The sequence below is a fragment of the Schistocerca piceifrons genome, chromosome 4 (genome assembly GCF_021461385.2).
Source record: "Schistocerca piceifrons isolate TAMUIC-IGC-003096 chromosome 4, iqSchPice1.1, whole genome shotgun sequence".
NCBI lineage: Eukaryota > Metazoa > Arthropoda > Insecta > Orthoptera > Acrididae > Schistocerca > Schistocerca piceifrons.
This window is the reverse complement of record NC_060141.1, coordinates 271843066-271870433: the sequence shown is the minus strand read 5'-3', so window position 1 is coordinate 271870433 and position 27368 is coordinate 271843066. Positions and strand designations below refer to the sequence as shown.

At 42.8% G+C, this 27368-nt stretch overlaps 1 protein-coding gene across 1 annotated transcript in view; it reads right to left on the bottom strand.

The window, feature by feature from the left end:
• LOC124795792 overlaps window positions 1-27368 on the bottom strand; it is a 90116-nt gene that overhangs the window by 46854 nt on the left and 15894 nt on the right. The window contains exon 2 of the mRNA XM_047259872.1: window positions 23488-23627. Within this exon, the coding sequence (XP_047115828.1) occupies window positions 23488-23627 (140 nt within the window). The remainder of the gene's footprint in view (window positions 1-23487; window positions 23628-27368) is intronic.

Below are 27368 nucleotides of genomic sequence, written 5' to 3'. Positions count from 1 at the left end.
AAATCAGTTTTTTCTATTATCTGTAATACGCGTTTATTTCTATTATATTTTATTGTGTTTCCATGGGAATAGACGTGTCTTGTTTTTCTGAAATACGTATAAAAACTACCAGTAATTCCAGCAAAAATGTTCTTACCGTAGCTGAAATAAAGATCTGCTATACAGCAAACATTGAACACCACTACATTATTACACACTCAAAATGATCAGAGATATGGCACAACTAATCATGTGATATTGACATCTTACATTCTCGTAGACTGTAAAATTGCATCTGACTTGGAAACATAGTCTACTTTGTGTCAGGCTGTTAGTGATGAAAAATCTTTGTGGATTGATCATACAGATTTTAGAACGAAGTATGATGACATCAATATTTGTTGGGATTCAGATGTACACATCACTATAATCAATCATGAAGACCTTGAAAATCTACTGTGACATATATGAGATACATCTCTATCTGTGTTTCCGGATGATGGATGATTTGTTGTCATTGCACACACACTGTCCATTTCTGGACACGTGTTCATAGTACCGTTTTTCCTCTATTTCCAGTCAGAAAGCCTTCGCTACAGTTTGTAAGTTTTATTAATGTTCGCCCTGTATGTAAATATATAATTTGTAAACTAGCACTTGCATTTTTCAGCTATAAACTAATACACAGGGTGTTCCATTTATCATGACTACCCTAAATAACTGTTTGTCCAGATGCAAATTACAAAATGTTTCAAGCAAATGTTCTTTAGCCGTCAGGAGGACATCAATCAGCATGATTGCCTTCGTTGTAGCTTTGTTTTTTACAAAGATATGAGCAGCAGTATGACTTTTTTAAAAGGCACCCTGCGTTTTTTATTCACTAATTCATTTCCTCTCCTAAAGATCTATTCATAAATGTATCATAGTGTACCATTCACTGAAAGACAACGTTATTTATTACATAACACAACTTTGATGTTGACGCTCCCAGCGCATAGTGCAGGTACGCGGGGTAATGGAACACACCCACGTGCTGACGTTGACGGAGGACAAATGTAACCATAAGTAGAATGCACACCCGTCATTCTGTCACCAGAGTTGTGTGATTAGAAGATCACCAACGAAGAGAAGGTAGAGAAGCTACTCATCTATGGGGAATGTAAGTTAGCGGAGCAGTAATTGCATTACTTTTACCTTACGTACAGGTACATTTAGTACAGTAGTTTAGTCCTATTAAATACTGTTGTGTAAAGTAGGCATACAGTAAAGGCTGTACTTCCTACAAACTGCGACATAACGTTTCTTTTATTATTATTGTTGTTGTTGTTGTTGTTATTGTTGAAGATAGGCAAAATGCTACGCAGGCAGCGAAGCAGTACCGAGAGCGATATCCTGACAAGAACCCACTTTCCCGACGGATGTTTCCTCGTCCTGTTGCGACGCTTCAGGAAACAGGAAGGTTCAACCCACGACAACGCAATCGTCGTAGCACTCGCACAGACGAAGCTGCCGAAGTTACTGTTCTCGCTTCCGTTGCTATGAATCCACATGTGAGCACACAACAGCTTGAACACGATATTGGCATTCCTAAAACCAGTGTACATTGTATTCTTACACGTCACCGGTTCGATCCTTACCGTGTACACTTACACCAAGAATTCTGTACGAATGATTTCCAGAATCGTGTATAGTTCTGTCAGTGGGCACAGCAGTAAATCCTCGCCATCCCGAACTTCTTCTCCAATGTTCTATTTACCGACGAATGTTCCTTGTCAATCAAAGGACAGGTAAATACTCGGAACACGCATTGTTGGTCCAGCGACAACCCACGATGACTTAGAAAGGTGGAACATCAGTGTCAATGGAGAGTTAACGTCTGGTGTGGGATGCTTGGTGTTACAATTATTGGCCCTTACTTCATCAATGGTAGTCTAAACGGTACAGCGTGTGCCAACTTCTTCAGACGAATTCATCTTCCTCTTCTGGATGAAGTGCTGCTAAGAACCAGAATGATTATGTGGTGTTCTGAACCGAAGGTATCCTGCCAGATGCATTGGTCGAGGAGGAAGAGTTACTTGGCTTGCTAGGTCTCCTGACTTAAATCCTCTGGACTTTTTACTTTGGGGATGCATAAAGACGTTGTCTATCGCGATATTCCAACAACTCCAGAGGACATGCAGGAACGTATCGTGCTTGCTTGTAATTCTGTTCAGCAGGTAGCACTGGAAGCAGTAAATAATTCTTTCATTCAACGAGTCCACCAGTGTATCGGTGTCCAGGGCCACCACTTTGAGCACCTTTGAATGTTCTACTCCTGGACAATGGTACAGGAGAGTCAAAGTCAGTTTTGTGTTATGCTTTTACTCGGTTTTCATTTGCTTTCTGACAACTCCAACAACGTTTTGTTTCAGTGAATGGTACACTTTGATACTTTTTAAATAGGCCTTTAGGGGAGGAAATGAATTAGTGAATAAAAAATACGGGGTGCCATTTAAAAAAGTCATACTGCTGTTCATATCTTTGTAAAAAACAAAGCTACAACGAAGGCAATCATCCTGATTGATGTCTCCCTGGCGACTAAAAAACATCTGCTTGAAACATTTTGTAATTTGCATCTGGACAAACAGCTATTTAGGGTGGTCAAGATAAATGGGACACCATATATATATATATATATATATATATATATATATATATATATATATATATATATATATATATATATTAGTTTATAGCTTGATGAAGCTGAAAAATGCTAGTACTAGTTTAAAAATTATCAAGTCAGCCTGCTAAGAATTTCAAAAATTCGTGTATAGGACTCAAAACCTCCAGTTTAATAATTGCACTATGAAAACTGGAAAATAACAGAGACTGTTACTAACAGTAGTCATACGAAGTAGCAAGTATACGAATAACTATTACAGCTGCATCTACAACGAAATATCTTGACTGTTCTGTTAAGAAGAATAAATGTAAAATATAGTGACAAAATAAGGGAAAACGTGATGTGGATCTGGAACTGATTGTTACTTGAGCGTCTTTTTGACATAATGTAACCTGGCTCGTATTTTACAGACTATATTACTTTAACTATTTAGATGGATCTTCATCAAAACTTGGATCATTCATTATAATTACTCTTCCATTTACATATTCTTGTTGTCCAAAGTTTTGAATTTATGTTATTTTTATTTCAAATATTGTAATTAATCATCGCAGAACAACACACTTGGGCAAATGTACTTCTTAACAAGTTTGGCTGACCTTTGGGTACCACAGCAGCAGCAACAACTTATCGTGAGCCTATGCACTGCTCATTCGGAAAAAACGAGCTTTCTTCCTCTCCATGTCCGACCTCTCTGGGTTATCAATTAATTGTTATCTTATTATTATTCATTTAGGTAAGTATTTCAGGCCACGGACATCTATCGCTCATACGACACGCGCAACGCTATTCCAGAAAAATCGCTAAGCTTGTGTACGCCAAGGTCACTGCAGTATCTCGGCGTTAGAGAACTGCCGCAATCAGAAGACCGAGCACAGCAGGTGATATTCGTCAAACGACATATCGAAGATTTATACCACGTACAGGGAAAGCACCATCTGCTAGGGTTTTGAGTCACCTGGAACTTCCACTCCCAACTCAAATGTGACGACAGGAAGTGCAGCCAGAAGACTTCCCACGTGAAGAGACTGGTTGTTTAGAAGATAAGATGTGAACCGTTGCCTTCATCCGGATATTCGTACTGCAATCCTTAAGTGTATTGTGACACAGGCAACAAGTGATGAGAACCCCACAGCCATTATATGGTTCCCAAGACGTCACATTTTTAAAATCAGCCCATCTCATCACCCGAATGTACAGACTTTGGACGAATTCAAATCAATTTATTATCTTCGGTCAAATGGGTTAACTTTCTAACACATGAAACATGCACTATAAGAATTAAGATAGTTAATGAAAGAAAGTAGTTTGTATCCTGAAAATGAAAAATTTCGTAACTGACATACAGGTTGAATCACCTAAGACTTGCACAGCAAATATTGCGGAAATGGAAGGCATATTGATGTTCCGTTTTCTCAGAATGGATTGGTAGTCAGAGGCTCATATTGTTAGACAATAAATAGACTGTAATAATAGAAAGAGTATCTTTCGTGCAAACATAGACTTTTTTCAAATGGAACAATGCCTATTGACAGTACTAAACTAAAAGTAGAGTAGATTAGAATGTCAGTGGTGTTTGTTGCAGGATTCTAGTACGAGTCTTTTTCGAGATTTCGTTTTCTGAAAAGTTCTTACACCGACACTTTTATAATACCTGTTGTAGCACACACTAAGGAACAACATAAGTGCATATACTAGTAACGTCATACTGACCAGTAACGACACAATTGAGCAACGCAGATTGTGTTGAAAACGACCACCGGCAGCCGCAACACACGTTTGCAGTGTGGTATGGGACGACTGTTGCACACGTGCTAGCATTTCAGCGGATATGTCCCAGCAGGTTGCAATAATAGTCTTTGCATATCATTGTGTATAGTTGGTATGTCCTTGCAGACAGCGTATTTCAGCTTGCCCCACAAAAAAAGTCTACAGGTGTCAAATCCGGGGAATGGTCGAGCCAAGGTACAGCTCCTCTGCACCCTGTCCAACCATTTGGAAACAATTCATGAAGACATGCTGTAGTACTTCGTGCACTATGGTCTGGAGAGCCATCATGCTGGTGCCACAGGTTCCTGCTAGTCTGCAGAGGAACGTCTTCTGGCATCCGTGGAAGATGGTCTGTTAGAAGGCTGCGATACTTATGAGTGTTCAGTGCTCCATCTATGAGAAACGGGAGCTGATGGTTCAATATCATACAACAGACGGTTAAACTCCATGGACGCTGTCGCTCCACCTGACGAAGCCAACGGCGGTTGTCAACAGACAAATACTGCATGTTTCGGCGGTTTACCTGGCCGTGAGTTGTAAATGTGACTCCATTACCAAAGAAGATACATGATACATTTGGAGTATCCTGTCTTAATACCCATGTACAGAAGTTAACGCGGTTCTCATAATCGTTTCCACGCAGCTCTTGACGGAGAGAGATGTGACGGGAATGGAACCTACGTCGATGGAGAATGTGTAGGACACTTGCTCGTGCGATTGCGCGGCAGCTAGCATGTGGATCAACTGTAACAGCAGCAAGAATATCAATTCTCCCCCCCCCCCCCTCCTTATTTCTTTCCTTATGTTACATTGTCTAGGTGTTGCACTACCACTTTCACACAACTGGTTGAAGAGGTAGATAAATAATTGCCGCTATCGGGTTGCAGCACTGAAGTTGCAGGAAGAGACAGTTTCTGACTTGTAGTCTAAGCGAGCAGGACGTCACCGGCGCGAGCCAAGGCCGCGGCTGCAGAGTCCAACTCGCCGTGCGTCTGCCGGCGGCAGGGCGGCGAGCGAGGTGAGTAGGCTAGGTGGGGAAAGGAGGATAATGCAAGGTCAGCCATCCACGTGTAGTTGTGGTGTAGCCTTTTTTTTATTGGAAAGAAGAACTACGCACTTTTGTACTTATTCTGTATGGATGAGTGCTCACATCCACAAATACAGCAGTTATAACAAGACTAGACTTGCTGCAGTACTCTCTAGTGCTAGTTCAGTCTCAATTAGTGTCTCATGCTTAACAACCAAATGAAGAAAAAAATTATTATTATTAGTTAGCTACATATATTGTTTTTCTCTCGATCTCCACGTTGTGTTTGTCTTGCATCAGAGAGTGTTGGGAGCTCAAGGCTACATTTTGGCCCGATCTCTTTCGGGAGTAATTCTTACTCTCATTTTTTCACGCAATTAAGATGTTTTGACGTATATTTTCGGATTTTTTTTTTTTGCTCTGAAAACAACACCTTTCAATTTATTTAACAGAGAAATCCTTCTCTAAGGTTTTATGGTGTATAACCGTGAACCACGAACCTTGTCGTTTGTGGGGTAGCCTGCTTGCCTCAGCGATATAGACAGCTTTATCGTATGTGCAACCACAACAGAGGGGTATCTGTTGAGAGGCCAAATCAACGTGTGGTTCCTGAAGAGGAGAAGCAGCCTTTTCAGTAGTTGCAGGGGCAACAGTCTGGATGACTGACTGATCTGGCCTTATAACCAAAATGGACGTGCTGTGCTGGTACTGCGAACGCCTGAAAGCAAGGGGAAACTACAGCCGTAATTTTTCCCCGAAGACATTTAACCCTACTGTATGGTAAAAGATGATGGCGTCCTCCTGGATAAAATATTCCAGAGATTAAATAGTCTCCCTCGCGGATCTCCGGGAGGGGACTGCTCGGGAGAATGTCGTCGTCAGGAGGAACAAACCTGTCATTCTGTGGATCGGAAAGTGGTATATTAGGTCCCTTAATCGGGCATGCCGAATAGAAAATTTAAAAAAGGAAATGGATCAGTCGAAGGTAGATATAGTAGGAATTAGTGAAGCTTCTGGTCAGATGAATACAGGGCTATAAATACAAAATCAAATAGAGGTAATAGAATTCCGTTAAGCTGCTATGAACAGCGTAGTGTTTACATTATTGTAGCCATGACAGACACGAAGCCCGTACCCACCACAGTAACACAAGTTTATATGCCAATTAGCTTCGCAGATTATAAAAAATTGAAAAAATGTATGGTGAGATAAAAGAAATTATTCAGATAATTAAGGGAGACGAAAATTCAATAGTTTTGAGTGACTGGAATTCGGTGGTAGGAAAAGGAAGAGAAGGAAAAGTAATAGGTGCACATGGACCAGTAGAAAGGAATGAAAGACGAAGCCACCTGGTAAGAGTTTTGCACAGAACATAATTTAATCATCTCTATCACTTTGTTCGAGAATCATAAAAAAGGTTGTATACGTGTAAGAGGCCTGGAGACCCCAGAAGGTTTAGTATTGATTACATAATTGTAAGACAGAGATTTATGAACCAGATTTTAAATTGTAAGATATTTCCCCAGGCAGGCGTGCTCTCTGACCACAATTGATTGGTTGTGAAGAGTAGATTAAAACTGAAGAAATTGGAAAAAGTTACAAAATTATTGAGATGGGACCCGGATACGTTGAAAGAGCCAAATATTACTGAGGGTTTCAGAGGAAGAATTAGGCAAAGGTTGACTAAAACAGGGGAAAGGAATACAGTAGAAGAGGAATTTGTAGCTTTAAGAGATGAAATAGTGAAGGAAGCAGAGGATCAAATAGATAAAAATCCTTGGATAACACAAGAGACATTGAATTTAACTGATGAAAAGAGGAAATATAAAAATGCAACAAATGAAACAGGTGAAAGGGGATTAAAACGTTTACAAAATCAGATTTACAGGAAGTGCAAAATGGTTTAGCAGTTATAAGAATCGAATGACATGAAAAGGAAGCAGTAGTTGAGAAGGTAGAGAGACAGGGTTAGAGCTTATCCCCAATGTTATTCGATATGTGCACTGAACAAGAAGGAAAGGACAACAAGAAAAATTTGGAGTAGGAATTAAAGTTAAGTAAAAGAATTAAAAACTTTGAGGTTTGCCAATAACATTGTAATTCTGCCAGAAACAGCAAAAGACTTGGGGGAATAACTGAACAGATTGGACATTGTCTTGAAAGGAGGATATAAGATGAGTATCAACAAAGGCAAAACAAGGATAATGGAATGAAGTCGAATTAAATAAGCCGACGCTAAGGGAATTAGATTAGGAAAAGAGAAACTTAAAGTAGTAGATGAATTTAGCTATTTGGGCAGGCAAATAATTTATTGTGACTGAAATAGAGAGGGTGTCAAACATAGACTGGGAATGGCGAGAAAAGCATTTATGAAGAAGAGAAATTTGTTAACATCGATTATAGACGTGAGTGTTAGGAAGCCTTTTCTGAAAGTATTTGTCTGGAGTGTAGGCACAGATGGAAGTGGAACATGGAAGATAAACAGTTTAGACAAAAAGAGAATAGAAGCTTTCGAAATAAGATGCTACAGAAGAATGTTGAGGATTAGATGGGTAGATCACGAAACTAATCAGGAGGTACTGAATAGAACTGGGGAGACAAGAAATTAGTGGCACATCTAGATCAAAAGAAGGGATCGATTGGCAGAGCACATTGTGAGATATCAACGAGTCATCAATTTAGTATTTGAGGGAAGTGTGGGATAGTAATCTACGGGTGGGAGAGAGACGAACGCTATCTGGCGTAGTCTACAGGGACTAGAATGGCAACAGGAGCAGCGTCAGAGAGTTTCGGGGCACGGAGGTTCGGAAAAAATGAGTTAAATAGGAGAGAAGCAGGGAAAGTTAGATGGATGTATTGGCAGAGGGTGGCACACAAAGAGATGAGAGACGTGAATGGGGAGGATATGAGAGGACAGAGAAAATGGAAACTGTTGGGTGGAGAGTGTGGGGATAGTATGTTATCTTAGGCTGAATCCGGTATAATTACAGGAGCAGAGAATGTGTTGTAATAATAACACCCACTCGCGCAGTTCAAGAAAGCTGGTGGTGGAGGGGAGAATCCAGATGGCTCAGGAAGTGAAGTAGCCATTGAAATCAAGCATGCTATTTTCGGCTGCATGTTACGTAGCAGGGTGGTCTACCTTGCTCTTGGCCCCAGTTTGCAGTGGTTGTTCATCCTGGTGGACAGATGATTGGTAGTCATAGCAATATAAAAACCTGTGCAATGATATCTGCAGAGCTGGTAAACGACGTGGCTGCTTTCACAGGTGGCCCTGCCCCTGATGGGGTGAGATAAATCTGTGTCAGGACTGGAACAAGAAGTGCTGGGTGGGTGGATTCCACAGGAATATATTCCTCGTGGCAAGGGGTTGGGACTGGGAGTGGCATAGGGATGGCCTAGGCTGTTACGGAGGTTGGGTGAGCGAAGGAACACCACTTTGGGAGGGGGAGGGGAGGGGGGAAATATCTCAGGTAGGATATCCCTCATTTCAGGGCATGTTGATAGGTAATCAGAGCCCTGGTGAAGGATGTGGCTCAGTTGTTCAAGTCCAGGGTGGTACTGTTGAAGAAGGGGACACTCCTTTGTAGCTGGTTCTTCTCCCCCAGGAACCACCCAACTACGTTCCTTCAACAGTGTTCTACTGACGGCTCATACTAAGTTTGTTCCATGAATGTGAGTGCGTTCTGCATTTAGCGAGTTACTATATATCTTAATTGTTTTCTGGTAGTCTTGTGATCTCTCTATCTGAGGAACAGATGATTGTGGGAAAGAAATCCTTACTTTTGCTAGTGTTTCATAATGGTCCTACAGGGTGGTTATGATTAAACTTTCGATGCTGGAGCTAGTGCAGACGGAAATTTATCTCACTATAAGCACCATAATTTATATGAATGATGTTCAAACTGTTCACTGTTCAGTAAGGTGCAACACATGCACACAGTCAACATGGGTCTGAAAAAGGTGGAGGGAGAGGGGGAGAGAGTGTTTCCACTAAGTACGGGGGGGGGGGGGGGGGGTGAGGTATTACGAAAATTTTTCATTGTATAAACATTTCTGAAGTAGCATGTACGATAATAGGTGTTTGGCATTTCGGGTTTTGGAAACTGAAGCGCTAAGGAGGTGAAATAGGTCCGGACTGATACACTGGCTCATCATTGTCCAGCCCAAACCGCTAAGGATAGAAACTTGAAATTTGGAGAGCGTGTGGATCTTATACTGTTGGCATCTTTTAAGACGTGATTATTCGAAATTCCACTCCTGAGGAGGTGAAAAAGAGAATGAAAAGCTTTTTGAAAATATGTCACTTTTAAGCCAGTTTTGAAGCTAGAGCTACGGAAATTGCTATTTGTTTTCTCTGTTAGAAATTTAAAAAAATGTATTTCAGTATTTTTGTCAATTCAACCACTAATGGTGTAAAATAGTGGGCGACAGTTTTTTTAAATAAATCATTATAAAAGATCTACTGAAGTTATGATAACGATGTAGGCCAAAGCAACGAATTAAAATTTGTTGTAGCAACAGGATTCAGACCAGGGTTTCCTGCTTACTAGACAGAGGCACTATCCATTACGCCACGCTGGCACTACAGCAGCCACACGTGCACAGGCTACCCTACTAAGTTTCATTGCTAAGGTGCTGTTCCAGTATCAGAGAGCCACGGTATGTCTGACGTGTGTTTAAAAGAGGAATAGCAATGGGCTGAGGCAGGGGCCGTGACAAAGGGGGGGGGGGGGGGTCTATGGGGCTATAGCCTCCCCTCCAATGGAGTATCATATTACACTGGATTAAATGACTTCAGAAATCAGTGAATATATTACTCCAACAGATTCAATCATTTTTTTATAATTATGTAGCAATATAGGTTGCAATGTATTTCAAACACATTTTAACAAAAGAATAAGAGCGGCAAATAACTTACTATCTAAACCAATAAATACCATTTAACTTAAGATGGGCGTCTTATTATTTTTTAATACACATTTTGTACCCTTAACTATAAAACAATTACCAAAAACTACTTTAAGCAAAACCAAATTTTACCAATTTGTCAGTGGAGGACCCTAACTCTCCTTTTGTTAAGCGATATTCCATTCCCCCAAACCCCATCCCCCCCTCTCCCCAATTAGCCCCAAACTTCTAGAAACGCCCCTGGGATGGAATTTGTATTAGTGAGGGAGATATACTACGGGAGCCCATGCAGCTGTGGTATGTGTAGTGCCAGTGTGGAGTAACGGATAGCATCTCTGCCCAATAAGCCGGAAACCTATGTTAGAAAGGTGGTGTTGGTACAAATTTTAATTCATTGCTTTGGCACGCACAATTATTATAGAAAAAGGTGATACAAAACGTCTCGGCAATACCAACTATATATGATATCTACCAAAGCCTTTGAAAGTTACATAGATAAAAACTGGTATTAGATTCCTCGGTCAGAAATAAAAAAAAATACATGTTTCACTGTTCCTGGAAATTCAATCGCAGGGAGTGAAACAGGGGATGAATTTTTTTATATTATTTCATTACGAAAGTATTTTTAAATCTAAATCTATGACAATTTGTATTTGGTTTCTACGTTAGAAATTAAAAAAAAACTATGTTTTTCACTGTTTTTGGAAATTCAACCCCTAAGAGGGATGAAATTTTTTAAGAAAATTTTTCGTTAGAAAAATAAATTTTTAAAGCTAAATCTATGAAAACTGTTATTTCACTTTCCTTTTAACTATAACCAAATATAAGATAGCAAATTAAAGTTTCTAGAAAAAATTCACCACAACAGTGCAGAAGACATTATTAACAAAAACCTTGAACTCCAGCTAACAGAATCGCTTTTTAGTCAGAAGTTCATTCGGAACAGACATTGCTTCTACGGTCTTAATTATCCCCAAAAGTTTAGAAGGTGTTACAGTTTGTGAACATCATAAATATTCGATTAAAGAAAGAAAAAAAAAAACAATCTGTGGAGACCATACAGTTTACGAGAGCGAAGCAGCGAGCGCTAAGCTAGTGACTGGTGTCCAAAATTAAAGCAGCAAATGGAAAGTTTGCAGGGTTGAGTTTATTTTGCCACAAAACAGTGTAAACAAGTGATAGTGAAGTAGGAACAGTAAAGAATACAGAACGTAAACAGCTACAACATGCATAACCGTAGACAAAAAGTGTTCTACGTTTTCCCAACTTAAATGATTTACGCACACATTCCGACAACTAGTCAATGTGCTCAGTATGCGGTGTGATCACCTCTGGCAGCAGTACATGCCTGGCAACGACGTGACAGGTTGTGAATAATGTCATCAATCTCATGTTGAGGCAATAACCGCCCATACTTTCTGCAAAACTGCTAGCACGTCTTGGAGAGTGGTTGGTGGATGCAGACGTGATGGAACCCGTCTGTCTAACGCATCCCAGATATGTTCTATGGGATTCAAATCGGGAGAGGTACCAGGCCACGCCATGCGTGCAGTATCATCTGCTCCCAAGAAAACATGAATCACCCGTGGTCTGTGAGGTCGCACATCATCGTCCATCAGTAAGAAGTCTGGGCCCACAACAACTCACAACAACAACACGTGAAGTCCCAAGATCTCGTCACGATACCTGACAGCAGTTAAACCTTGCCGATTCACCTATACAATTTCATGAAGAGGTGTTCGAGTGGTCAATATAATTCCTGCCCCCACCATTATGGATCCTCCTCAGTACAGGTCTCTTTCCACAATCTTTGACTCCAGATATCGTTTTCTCCATTCCCTCCAGATGCGAATCCGTCAACAGTCACTCTCCAGACCAAAAAAGGATATTGGCTCACTGTTCGAACGTCCAGGTGACAAGTTGACGACTCTCTAGGCGTTCCCTTCTGTGAAGACATGTCAGAGGTACACATACAGCAGTAAAGGCCATTCTGCTGAAACCTTCTATACACCGTTTGCCTCGATACAACTCATCCAGTGAATGCTGCGAAGTCAGATGCCAATTGATGTGCAGTACTAAGGCGGCTCTATCGTGCCCTGACAGTCAAATAAAGGTACTCTCTTTCTGATTTCACTCGTGGTCGACCGTGCTGTGGTCTGCGGGGTAAAGTTTCGATCTCGATTAACTGTCGCCACATTCGAAGAACCAGAGAACGGTTCACATTAAGCCATAGGCCACATCAGTTTGCGAGTGCCCTGCTTCCGCTTTTTCTATGGCCCTCCACAACAGAGAGTCTGGTAGGCGTTTCTCTGTGCAATACTGCCACCACCTGTGTATGTGTACGCTGCGATGGTGGATGTGGGACTACACGGCAAACACTATCTTTTTTGATAGCTGGCCTGGCGTAATCCTTGGCGTGGTTGTCCCTTGATTGGAGTGCCATCTTCCACACAGAACACGATCGTATGGACATCTGTTGACATTTTGTATGATTATATAGTGAATGAAACGCAGGACGGGGAAACCAGTTTGTTGCTTTAATCTGGGCCACCAGTGTAGTTTCACTCCTCACTGTGATGCTGCGAACCTATCTCCGCCTAGAGTCAGAGTCGGAGGTGTTCGTTATTCGTAATACGTCCCTTACGTGGACGCTGGGGAAACAGCTGTAGGTTCTAATATGTAATTACGTGTGTTCTATCTCAGATAACGGTTAGACAAGGTTATTCCGATGTTGATAATGCAAATATAGTGCACTATAGGAATGATATTCCGTAGATTCCAGGAAATGTAATTAAAAAGTGTGAAAGAGTAGTTTGTATTTATACATCTCGCTTATCGGGATAAGTTTTTTTAATGTTCCTCTTTCTGCCTACAACGGCAGTCAGACGGCGCGCTCCGACTGCACGACGCCAAGGACATCGTCTCAATGCGTGTACAGAATTCGCGCGACGTCACGTTCGCAGAAAAACCGCAACAAGTGTGTGCTTGTGTGTGTGTGTGTCTGTGTGTGTGTGTGTGTGTGTGTGTGTGTGTACGGCGATAAGTTTTTTTTAATGTCTCTCTCTCTGCCCCTCTCTTTCTCTCTCTTCTCGTACCACGGCTGTCAGACGGCCACGTCGGCAGCGAGACTCCAAGGACATCATCTCGCTATGTCAAGTTTCCAGGAAAAATGTGTGTGTGTGTGTGTGTGTGGGTGCGGTGAAGCCCCACAATCGTTACATGGCACACTGTTAGTTGCGCTCATAAACTCGCGCGCCAGCTGCGCGTATCGTAGTTGCGGCATCGATGTCAGCGTCGCCGTCGACATCGAAGCTAGCGCCGCACGTGATGCGGGGTCACGACCCCTCCCTCCGGCCATTCGGATAATTTTTAAATAATGTTCCAAAAATTGATCAAAGGTTCCTCTCACAACAGTGAACAGAACTCGGATGATTCCTATTGGATGAGAACAATAAGGGGGAGGGGGAGAAAGGAGCTGTTCTTCCGCTCTCCTCTGCCCCCTTAGCTGACCTTTCCGCGTGCCGACAGTGGTCTTCAGTAACGGCGAAACATGTTAGATTTGGTCAAGTTCTTTCACTGCTCCTTTACTATCATGTTCTTCGAAAAGTTCACCCAGGTGAGTATCCACATGTCCTCCATAAAGTCACCCTGTTTGCCAGTTCCGTATTCCATTTAAATAGCACTGTAACATATTAACAAAACCACTCCCTCTTCCAAAAAATGGTTTAAATGGCTCTGAGCACTATGGAACTTAACATCTATGGTCATCAGTCCCCTAGAACTTAGAACTACTTAAACCTAACCAACCTAAGGACATCACACAACACTCCCTCTTCCAATTTCCCCGACTAGACTCCCTCGCCTAATGCTTCCCCAGTCAACCTTGAGCAACCCATCTAAGCCCACAGAACCCGCTCCCAGGCCACAACATAGCCAGACCCCTCCCGTCACCATAACCCCCACACAGTCACACACAACAACTTTTTCTCCTTCTCCACAACTGCAATGTCAGCTCCCTATCCTCATCCTTCATCTACTCTACACTAAGATGTCTTACCACCTACCTGAGCTCAGGTAAGCTCCTCCACTGCCTGGATCTGGTCACCAGGAAAGAAACATCAAGAAATTTATTCCCGGTTGCGAATAGTGGCTACCATCAACTGTACAATGGAGCGACAACAATGAAAATATGTGCCAGACCGGGACTCGAACCAGGATTTCGAGCTTGAGGCGAGCGGTCACCTTAACCGCTTTGGCTATTCGTGAACGACCCACGGCTGGACCAAACATCCATATGTCGCGTCCAGTTATCACAACCTGTACTTGTATACATTATGTAATTTCCGTACAGGGAGGAGGACATTTTTAATTGTAAGTCACTGATTGGTATCGGCAGATAAATACAACACTGCAGTGCCTGTACTGTTCGGAAGTATTCACGTTTGCGAATACGCTGCAGGTATTTCATTACGGCTGTAGTCGCCGCAGTGCCTGTTCCTTCGGATTAGTCCGCATTCGCAACTGCGAGTATATTTCGTATCTTTCGAGACGGCTGCAGTCGCCACAGTGCCTGTTCCTTCGGACATGCATGTGTGCTCGAAGGAACATTGCATTGTAACAACACAGGCGCTGCAATATCGTACGAAACATCAGCACCATATCAGCAACTCCTCATCTCCGAGCAATTTGGCATAACAAAGTCAGATTCGCAGCATCAGGAGCACTCTCTTTTTGATAATATCATATTTCATCTCCTTTCTACATTTTTATTAAGACTTTTGTGTTTAACAAACTGTTAGCTCGGGTGAACGAAATAACGATAGAGGAAAAAAAACGAAATTTTCCTACAGGAGGATGGGTTGTAATATTTCTTGCTGTCATCAAAATCGAGCGAACAGAGCCGGTGTATTTCGCGGTTGCCCAGGAAATCTTAGCACACTGTCAGAAATTGTCAAGAAACGTGATGGCATAGAGAAATGATTAAATAATTTTAATAGCTTTGACTTTCAGAAAAAATGTAGTATGACTATTGATCGAAATGTAAAATATCTCTTGCCAGCACTGAAAGCACCATGAACGCTGGCTTCGTAACGAGTGTACACGAGATGAAACTGAAGCACTTCACTGATCGTCATATAGACCTGCCTGAAAAATCGGGATCGACCTATGTGGTCCCAGGATCGACCTATATGGTCCTCTGCTGCCGCCTGATAAACTGATAGGTGAACCATTCAGGCAAATGCTTACAAACGACAATACTTTCACGAGTACCTATAATAGGCGTTTTTAAACTCTGTAGAGAAACCTATCAACTCTCATTGCAAGGTCAGCCACAAGACGCTGCGAGCGACATCCATATCTTACGCTATTACAGGACTTTATCTAGTCTGGTGATATCTAAGCCTTCCAGTACAAAACATACCCTGCTGCCTATGTGCCTCCCTTAAGTGACACCGAGCAAGATGCTGCGCTGTTAAGACACTGGACTTGCTTTTGGGGAGGATAGGTACAAATAACCATCCGGCATCCAGATATATAATTTTAGATAACATTATTGGGATTTAACAGCGATCTCTCAGTTGAGTAAAATTACTATTTTTACATCCAGATATAGGATTTGCGTGGTTTCCATAAATGGGTTAAGGCAAATACGGGTTTGGTTCAGTTATTAATGGAACAGCCGATTTCATACCCCATCCACCCCCAATAAGGGCGTGTGCCACGTCGCTAATCATCTCATCGTCGACTGGACGTTAAACACTAATGTACCTTCATCCCTTCGTTCAGTCATCATTTTTTATAGAGTCTGCTCCTTATAATATATTAGGTTGGTGCTTAAGTTAGTAGCGTTTTTGTTTTACATGTTGATATTCCGGTTATTATAGGTTTATTTACCGATTGTCAGTTTTTATTTGTGGTTCACTGTTGCTATTTAAATTTACATATTGTCATTTTGACATTTGGGGACGCTAGAAAAATCTGAACGTTTCCGATATTTTCTTCTATCTGAGTTCAACAGAAGGGCGACAGCAGCGGAGGCAGTCTGAAACATTTGCGCCGTGTACAAGGATAATGCCACTGGACAGAGCACAGAAAGAAAATGGTTTTCACTTTCAGGAAGACCTTCGGGGTTTTATGAAAGTCGTTTAAACTCGTTAATCCACAATGATCCAAGTCACTGCACACGAGATCTGGCAAATGTGGGGAACTGTGATCATTCCACCATCGTGCGACATTTGCATGCAATGGGGGAGGCTCGAAAATGCGGTGTATGAATACCGCCAAAACCACAAAAATCAGCGAGTGGCCACATGTGCACTTCTGTTTCCTCGTCAACTGTTGGCTCGGGAACAACAGCGACTGTTCCTATCCTGTATCGTTAATGGTGACGAGAAATGGAGTCTTTATGCTAACAAAAGGAAAAGAAAGGAATGGTTGAGCCCAAACAAAGCAACAAAGCCCCGTATAAAGATGTGCTCTCATCCACAAAAGATAATGTTATGCATCTGGTGGAATAGCGACTGTGTGGTGTACTACGAATTGCTCCCCTCAGGTGTAACCATCACTGCTGGCATTTATTGACAACTGAGACGTGTTGTAGACGCAATTGAAGAACAACGACCAGTAAGACTGAGTGAAGTGATGCTACCTCACGATAACATTCGCCAGCATTCTGCTGCACTGACACGAACATTATACAGCAGAAAAACATTATACAGTAGTTGGGTTGGTTAGTCATTCCGAACCCACCTTAGTCATCTGATTTTGTTCCTTCAGATTTCATCGTTTCTTCTCTCTATAGAACAACTTTCAAGGTATTTCCTTTCCCGATGAAAATGTGCTCTGAAGATGGTTCAACGAGTTCTTCTTCTCAAAACCACGTAATTTCCACAGCCGCGGAATAGGATAGTTACACCAGTGTTGGCAGGCTGTTGTAATTAGTATGGAGAATATAATACTGATGACTGAAGTCTTTCATGTGTATCTTTCGTGTTTACTAAAACTATGGAAATACGTTACGAACTTATACACCAACACAAAAATAAATACAGACGGACTAAGCGACATACAGATTACTGGAGTACTAATATTATTCTGTTTCTTCACTTCAAAGTTACGAAATTATTGTATCATAAATTTGTCAACTTTCTTCCTAGCCACTCGTAAATAATACTATAGTATGTTCCCATTATAAATTTTCACACCAGTGAGATTATTCCTGTGAGTAGTTATGATCATTTTGTTCTTCCACAGCTGCTGTATTTCAGTTACTTTTATTATACAACAACTGTTTTTGTTATGTATTAATGTCTTCACTTAGCACTGAAATTTCACTATCGTAATTCGCACGTTCTCAGGAAACGGTAGCAATGTGCCGGTGTCATTACTCAAAAATGTGCTGTAGTCTGGGAGTCAGCAGCGTAACACAACTATTAGGAACGGGAACTGGGACTAAGAGTATGCAGACTGAACCCGTACTACACTGACAAACTGTCAAAGGTTTTTCAGGGACATTTTATGACTATTTTGGTATAAGAGACACTTCTCCATTAGGTTGTTACAGATTGCTAATGTAATTATGATTTAGCCGGTTTGTTACCCTAGCTACATTTGATTCTGTCAAAATATCTTTAGAACAGTAAAAATAGCTGTAATAAACAATCACCAAGACGTACAACAAAAAATATAATGTTGGGTAACAGCCCCGAGACAGATGAGAAATTACTGTATACAGGGTGTTTGAAAAAGAACTCCCTAGTTTTAAGTATAAATTTAATAGGAAATTAATGAAAAATTACGTCAATGAGTACATATCATGAAAGAGAATTCTTTCAAGTTGTGCTTAATGTTAGTAGACGTCAACGTGGTGTCCATTTGTTGCCCTGCACACGTCGGGACGATATTCCACTTCTCGCCACGTATTCACCAACATTTCAGGTGTAACTGTCCCAACCGCCACGACGATTCTTTCCCGTAAATGATTGATGTCTCTGATCTTTTCACTGTACACAACATTTTTTATGTGGCCCCAAAAGAAAAAGTCCTGTGGGTTAAGTCTGGGCTTCGTGGTGGCCAAGGTATTGGGCCAGCCCTGGCTGTCCACTTTACAGGAAAGCGAGTGTCAAGAGCCGCACGCACAGTATATTTAGGCACTCCTAATTGTAGACTACGTCTGGCCAGTGACTTCTTCGGACTCCGAACACACGAAACAGATCTGTTCAACAACATCTTTAGACGTTCTCGGTCTACATGGTGATTTTGCTTTTAAAACACTACAGGTTTCCTCGAAGGACTTTAGCCAGTGACGGATAGTTCTTCCTGTAGGTGGTTCACCACCATACTGACGTCTAAAATTACATTGTACTGTTATGATTGACTCAGTTTTCACAAGCCAAATAACACACTGTGCTTTCTGTTGCGGAGTACATATTGTTGCTGAGTTTCACTGCACTGCACTGCAAGCACGCCTCGACTGAACTGAGGAAACAGAGGAAAAAACAGTACTGGTGCCGTTTGAAGGCCAAGCAGATCTGGCAAATGCGGGGGAGCCAAACTTGGCGAGTTGAAGAATCAAACACCACAAACTAGAATGGTGTATGTCACTTTGTACAGACTCTAGAACACATTAAAACTAGTGCGTTCTTTTACACACAAACTGCATCGTTTTTGTCGCTACGGGAACAGCTATGCACAGCGTCGTTCTGCCACTGTTACATTACAATCAGCGAACAAGTACACGAGGTGTGTATTGGCCAAATCTACATCAGTAAACCGGTACACCCTCTTCGTATGAGGTCCTGCTGAAAAGTAATGCTGCCGAAATTTTTAATGTCTAAAATTTAGTTTTTTGAGTAAAACAAAAGCTTTCCACGAAGTTTCTGGATTGCAGCTGGATTACGTCGACTTCTTGTCACGATATTTCGGCTGATAACCACTCAGCCACCTTCAGATGAGTGTTCTGCATTCATCATCATCATCATCAGTGTTCTGCCTAAAGGCAGGTTTTCACATGGTAGTTCTCCAGGCTGTCCGGTCTTCTGCCATCCTCTTCAGGTCTGCATAATTTCCTCTTCCCTTTATGTCGTCTATCACCTTGTATCTCCTTCCTCCTCTCAGTCTTCTCCCACAAACCAATCCTTCCAAAGCATCTACTAGCAAGCACTCCCTTCTCAATGAATGTCCCAACCAGTTCTTTTTCCTTTCTCTTACAACCTTCAGCAGACATCTTCTCTCACCAACCGTTCCCAATACTCTTTCATTACTCACTCTTTCCACCCAGCTTATCCTCTCCATTCTCCTCCACATCCACATCTAAAATGCTTCTAACCTTTTTTCATCCTCTCGTCTCAGTGTCCATGTTTCTGCCCCATATAGTGCCACACTCCAGACAAAACATTTGCCAAGCCTATTCCTGAGCCCTTTATCTAATTTGCCACATAAGAGTCTCCTCTTTCTGTTGAATGCCTCCTTCGCTATGGCAATTCGGGTTTTCACCTCCTGGTGACATCTCAAGTCTTCAGTTATTGTGCTTCCGAGATATTTAAATTGACTTACTTGGCTAATGGTAGATTGTCCTATTTTAATATTGGACAGTCTGCGTCTTGTACTGATGACCATACTCTGTGTTTTTGCTGTTCTGCATTTGCAACTGCTAGTTTTTTATTGTTATTTCATTCCCTTCGCCGCATATGGGCGGGGGTGGGCTGTCAGCTGTACAATTCTTCGCTCTTCAGCCAGGCGAATTAAAAAATTACAGCAAAACACACAAACAAAATTTGGGGCTATTTCTATTTAAAATTAAAAATCAAAACCTGACAATTAAAAACAACGGAAAGATATACACTTTAAAGCACGCCGAAATAAGTAGAAATTCTTTGGATAAAAACACTGAGGTACTGCACTTTCACGTAAAATCTGAAGAACCTGCACAAGGGTGAGAGGTATTGCTGGAGGAAAGAGTATGTTCCATAGGGCTGAGGGGTGTGGGTAGGAACTCAGGTGTCTGTTAGGTAGGAAATCTATAGAGAGGAGCAGTAGGAGTTGAAGTGGATAGTGGGAAATACAGTCGGTGGGAAAGATAGAGGGTGAGGAGTAGTGTGTTGTGTGGATAGGGTAGTGGCTGCAAACGGAAAGATATGGGGATCGATGGATAGGGAGAAAAAGGAGGGGGATGGATGGAGAGGAAAAGAAGAGAGGAACTCTGATGTGGAGTGGGAGAGATAGAGAAGAGTTAAAGTTGGTTGGAGGGATAAATATCACGGCGGATCCTTAAGACTGCTAGTTCAAATCGCTAATTTTATACGAAAAATTTGCGTGGGCGTGCATATGCAAAGGAAGCCGCTACATGAGCGACCTCTGTCGAGTTTCGCGCCTTTGTCGAATGTTGCTCCATGTATGGCGCAGGCGCATGCGTAATGGAATGTGCACTCGCGAAGTTAAAATTCAGATGTCAAATTAATAAACTGTCAGTAGACGTGTCATCAGTCATTAATTTTTTTCTGCCTGAAGAAATTAAAGAAATCGCCGGGTCCCACACCTTATCCAGTTGAAAGCCGCCATCACAACTAATAAGATCTTCCGCTAAACGCATTCCACCCATTCTTTAATAATTGAATCCCGGAAGGATCTCGTCGAGGCCAGTATTTTCGTGGCAGAATAATCCATGGAAAGACGTATGGAGATATAATGCTCGGCTATTAGTGATATACTGTGCTGCGAAAGGCGAGTGTGGTGATTCTATTTAACGCATCTTTCACGCACTGTGCGTGTTGTCCTGTGTGCGTTGTATGACCAATGTAGGTCAACACTGGGGGCCGACCCGCACAATAGCCCTGGGTTCGGTGTGGGGCGACGTTAGGGTGGGTGGACTGCTGTGGCCTGTTGCGGGGTTGTGAACCACTGAGGGCTACGGCAGGACGAAGCCTCTCCGCCGTTTCTAGGTCTCCGGTTTAATACAATACAATACAGTGCTATTATGAGAGAGGATGTAATCTGGTAAACCATATACTCACTAACGGAGGAAAGTAGCAACACCCAAAAAATATGATATATGATGCATTCAGTTTCCATCTGTTTGGTATTACGGTTGAATCGGTACACTATCTTTTTACAGCTAATTTAAGAACCATGAAACGTCAGTATAATTTTCACAGATTAAATTCTTCATTTTCATACCCCAAAATTTAATTTGGTTTATGCTGTGTCCCATCAGAGGGAACAGGCACCGTATTAACATACAAGCTGACTGAGAAAAATTGGTGATATTTGCAAATTATTAGAACGTGGCGAAAGCCATCAATAAAGTAGAAAAAGCAAAGGCTGTGATACGGGGCTTACTGATCTCTCCCAATATAATACACTGAATATCGCAAAGATGTAAAAATGTTAAAGTAAATAAGTAGCAGCTTCAGTTGTCGGAGAGTGTCTTTATTCAATACATATACTGACTGAAATAATAACGCAACATCAAAAAATAATTAACGTAGAGCAATGAAATTTAGGGAATACGTTTAGTTCAAATGGCTCTGAGCACTATGGGACTTAACATATCAGGTCATCAGTCCCCTAGAACTTAGAACTACTTAAACCTAACTAACCTAGGGACATGACACACATCCATGACCTAGAACTACTTAAACCTAACTAACCTAGGGACATGACACACATCCATGACCGAGGCAGGATTCGAACCTACGACCAGAGCAGTCGCGCGGCTCCAGACTGAAGTGCCTAGAACCGCTCGGCCACACCGGCCGGTGAATACGTTTGCCCAAGAAACATATTTAAGTGATTAACGTTGAAGGATCACAGATTAATGTAAGCGCTAGATAAGCCACTGAAAATGTACAATGCTGTTGCATTAATAACCGGTGTAACCGCAAGAACGTTGAATGCTAATATGCAGATGTGCATGCATTGTCTTGTACAATTGCCGTATATCAGTTTGTGGGATGGAGTTCCACGTCTGTTGCAGAGATGGTTAATGCTGTTTCTGGATGACGTTGGAATTGTCGTCCGGTGGTCTCCCATATGTGCTCGATTGGGGACACATCTGGTGATCGAGCAGAACAGGTCAATGGTCTGTAGACCATGTTGGGTTAGAACAGCGGTATGAAGGCGAGCGTTCTCCTTTTGGAAAATACCCCGTGGGATGCTGTTTGTGAATAGCAGCTTGACAGGTCGAATCACCACAATGACGTACAAATCTGCAGCCATGGTGCGTGGAATAAACACGAGAGCGCTCCTGCTGTCTTAAGAAATCGCACCGCAAACCATAACTCCAAGTGTAAGTCCAGTACATCTAGCACACAGACAGTTTGGTTGCGGGCCCTAACCTGGCCTCCTGGCGCCGAGACACAAAAAACTTTCGTCAGAAAACTCAACAGAAGTCCTCCCTGCTTTACTCCATTGAAGTTGAAAATGGCGGTGGTTTGGGGCCAGTGGAATGCACGCTATAGGGTGCATGGCTCGGAGCTCTCCTTGAAGTAATAGATTTTTAACTGTTCGTTGTGTGATTGTGATGCCAGCTGCTCCTCAAATTGCTGCTGCAGATGCAGTACGATGCACCAGAACCAACGCCGAACATGATGGTCTTCCCTCTTGGTAGTGTCACATGGCAGCCCGAAGCCTCGTCTTTTTGTAAAATTCCCGTGATAACCGCTGACAACAACATCCAGCCTCTCGAAGCCCCAATACACGACATCATTCGAAATCAGTGAGGTACTGATACTGGCGTCTTTGTCGCCTTGAAAGCATTCTTGACTAAAATCAAGTCACAACGTCCAATTTCAAAGGTACCTAATAGTCATGACCACTGCAGCGCGTATTTAAAGCAAACGTCGCTTGCGTCCTTATAGCGGCGCTACCAGCGCCACTCTCACGCGACTGGCGCGAAATTTCTCTGTCATTCGGATGTAGAACACGCCTACCAACTTTCGTTTATCACACAAGTCCTTCTTGGTGCTGCTATAAGAATCATCAGCGGTACAAGATACTATCAGTAAACGATGCCGTAAAGAGAGCTGGATTTTAACGAATGCCATTGGTGTGTAATCTTACGATGAGGTAAATACCACGTCACGTTATTAATCCCTACTCCTGTGGCAGGAGTGTTGCTATGCCCTACAGCACATACCTTAGATGGAAAGCGGCCGACAGACCGTTTACGACGGTGCCGCATCACGGCGAGGATGAGCCTGGCGAGGAAGTAGGCCAGCTCCACCAGGCTGAGCGCGCTGCAGCCCAGCGTCAGCCCCAGGATGCTGCCCAGCGACACTGCCACAGCACACAGGGCGAACCAGCGGCTTAGCACGGGTCACTAGTTGCGTGCTCTGAGGCATTCCCAGCCATGTACACTGTTTCAGCGGAAGCCATAGGTAAATCCTTAAAGGACATTTTGAATTAAAGGTTACGCATAAATACGACAGGCAGTCAATAAGTAATGCAACACATTTTTTCTGAAAGCAGGTTTATTTTATTCAGGATTCCAACACACCTTATTATTCCCGACTCTTTACGTTACAAAATCCCACTTTTCAACAAAATCTCCTGGCATTCCCAGCAATGTCGGTTCTTTCAGCTGGAGTCACAGGTAAATCCTTAAGGGAATTTTTGAATTAAAAGTTACATATAAATACGATAGGCGTTCAATAAGTAATGCAACACATTTTTGCTGAAAGCAGGTGTATTTTATTTAGGATTCCAACACACCTTATTATTCCCCAGTCTTTACGTTACAAAATCCCATTTTTCAACAAAATCTCCTTCAATTAGACGGCCTTACGCCTTCTTCCTGGGACGGAATGTTTGCCCGCATGGTACCACTCTACTGGTCGACGTCCAAGCCAGCGCCTTGCTCTATCAGTAACCTCCCCATCATCCATATACTGCTTCCCGCGGACCATTGGACCAAACCGATGGAAGTCAGAAGGTGCGAGATCCTGGCTGTAGGATGTATAAGGAAGAACAATCTAAAGAAATTCTATGAGCTTCTCTAGGGGATGCGGACATGTATGAGACTTTGCGTTGTCATGGAGAAGGGAAAGTTAGTTTGCATATTTGTGGCAACGAACACGCTGATGTCCTACTTTGCAGGAGTCACAGCTGTGTGCGGCCGGCCGGTATCGACGATACAAACCTTCAAAGACCGGAGTTAAACCTCGCATGGTTAAATGCAGCGTAATGAATAACTCCTGGATTCGGCAGTTGTTGGTTCGAATCCCGTTACATGCAGTTTTTTCATGTTAGAGCTGTTAATAAGTTTGTTACTTTTTATGAATGTGGTACAACTATGTTCTACAATATTGGATGTTATTAAATCCAGTCTGACCAGAGAACGAAGGATGAAAAAGTATTTTGCGATTTCCGAGTGTGTGGTCAGGCAGGTACCTATGAGGACATCTTAAATGCTGCGACTGAATCGAAGAGCAATAATATTCATATTCTTCCTTGCCACAAAGTCGATAGCCGATCATTCGCTCGTCGTTATTGCGTGTGACGTCAAAATGACTTCAGGTTTGCTGTAGTTGTTGTCAAACGAGCATTACTCTGCCAACATTCGTCAATGTCTTTACAATGCATCGTCTATGGTAACTTGTGAAGTCATTTTTTCAAAGCGGACGAGTTGCATCCCAATCTACAGTGTTCCCTCCTTCTCTTAGTCAAATTGTGCCATGAAAATTTTTTCGCGCCAAATAGTTTCAGTACCTTCCTCAACACATCAAAAAGAGTTTTTCGCCACCCTGGTTCCCAGAATCTTGAGGATAGACGTTGACTGTGGATATTATATCACAGACACAGCCCCTTTGACTTTCAGAGGTGTCACTAAAACCACCCACAGATGTAAACAACCATGCATGAGCAGCGCCTATTGGACGGACGGGCTCCGACAGCCCATCAGTTCCAGTCATTCCACCAGGAAGGAGGTACACGGCTCTTATCGTCTGTACACGTAGTTCAACCATGCCTAGGCTCTCACTACCGTGGGTCTATCGCGTCCGCATTGTTACTTTGTGCCTAGAAGTGATCTTAACAAAGGAAGTAACTAGGGGTCTCAGAGTGATCCAAGGCGAAATTGTTCGGACATGGAGGAGACACAGAGAGACAGGAACTATCGATGACACGCCCAAGGGCTACTACTGCAGTGGATAACCGCTACCTACGGAACCCTGACAGCAACGCCACCATGTTGAATAATGCTTTTCGTGCTGCCACAGGACGTCATCTTACGACTCAAACTGTGCGCAATATGCTGCACGATGCGCAACTTCACTCCTAACGTCCACGACGAGGTCCATCTTTGCAACCTCGACATCATGCAGCGCAGTACAGATGGGCCCAACAACATGCCGAATGGACCGCTCAGGATTGGCATCACGTTCTTTTCACCGATGAGTGTCGCATATGCCTTCAACTACACAATCGTCGGAGACGTGTTTGGAGGCAACCCTGTCAGGCTGAACGTCTTAGACACACCGTCCAGAGAGTGTAGCAAGGTGGAGGATCCCTGTGTTTTGGGGTGGCATTATGTGCGGCCGACGTACGCCGCTGGTGATCATGGAAGGCGCCGTAACGGCTGTACGAAGCGTGAATGCCATCCTCGGACCGATAGTGCAACCATATCGGCAGCATACTGGCGAGACATTCGTCTTCATAGACGACAATTCACGCCCCCATCGTGCCCATCTCGTGAATGACTTCCTTCAGGATAACGATATCGCTCGACTAGAGTGGCCAGGAGATTTTCGAGACATGAACCCTATCGAACATGCTTGGGATGGATTGAAAAGGGCTGTTTGTGGACGACGTGACCCACCAACCACTCTGAGGGATCTACACCGAATCGCCGTTGAGGAGTGCCTTGATGACCTTGAGGATAGTACGCCACGACGAATACAGGCATGCATCAATGCAAGGCGACGTGCTACTGGGTATTAGAGGTACCCGTTTGTACATCTGGACCACCATCTCTGAAAGTCTCGCTGTATGGTGGTAAAACAAGCAATGTGTGGTTTTCATGTTCAATAAAAAAGGTAGAAGTGATTTTTATGTTGATCTCTATTCCAATTTTCTGTACAGGTTCCGGAACTCTCGGAACCTAAGTGAGCTAAAACTTTCTTTTATGTGTGTATATTTATCCGCTCTACCTATACACGGTGGTTTCTGCCACCGTGTAGTCAAACTCCAGGGACTGATCAATGAGACGATACGGAACAAAAATGTCTAATGAACTTGGTATGTCCGGAAATGCATGGGTTCCATGCTAGAGACCATTAGACCATTTACTCAAGTCTTCCTTTGTTACAATGACTGCGGTCCAATACGCGCTGTACCATGCACCACACTTACAGTATACATGGTTTCCTCCCAGAGGGTGAGACTGTTCTCATACGTCATGCCCTAGCGCTCTCTCCTGACATAGTAATTGGTATAGTTGTGTCAGACTCACTTCGCTGACTCACCTTGTAGTGGATGTGATACTGCGTTCTACACAATGGTTCCGTATTCGAATCGAGAGTTTGGCGGCATGGTGTTTGCCTACGGAAAGGCAAATGGCGACGTGCGGCGGGCAGCAAGATTGTAACAGACCTATCCCCACCGACAACAGCTACAGCAGTCAATGTTTGCAACAAATTTTAACCGTTTGTCTGAGACAGGGTCGTTTCACGAAGCAGGAAAAAATGAAGGACGTACCCGAAATGTTCGGACGTCAGGCTTGGAGGAAAATGTGGTTAACACCGCCGTGTCAGGACCAGGCAGTTGGCCGACGACTGTGTGGAACATTCTCCATGACAATTGTTACTACCCTTATCTCTTACAGCGTGTTCAGGGCTTACTAGCGACAGACTTTCCACTTCCCGGAGGAGTTTTGTCACTGGGTTCTATACCAAGCAGCGACGATTCCGGTATTTGTGTCATCCATCCTATTCACTGATGGCTCTGAGCACTATGGGACTTAACTTCGGAGGTCATCAGTCCCCTAGAACTTAGAACTACTTAAACCTAACTAACCTAAGG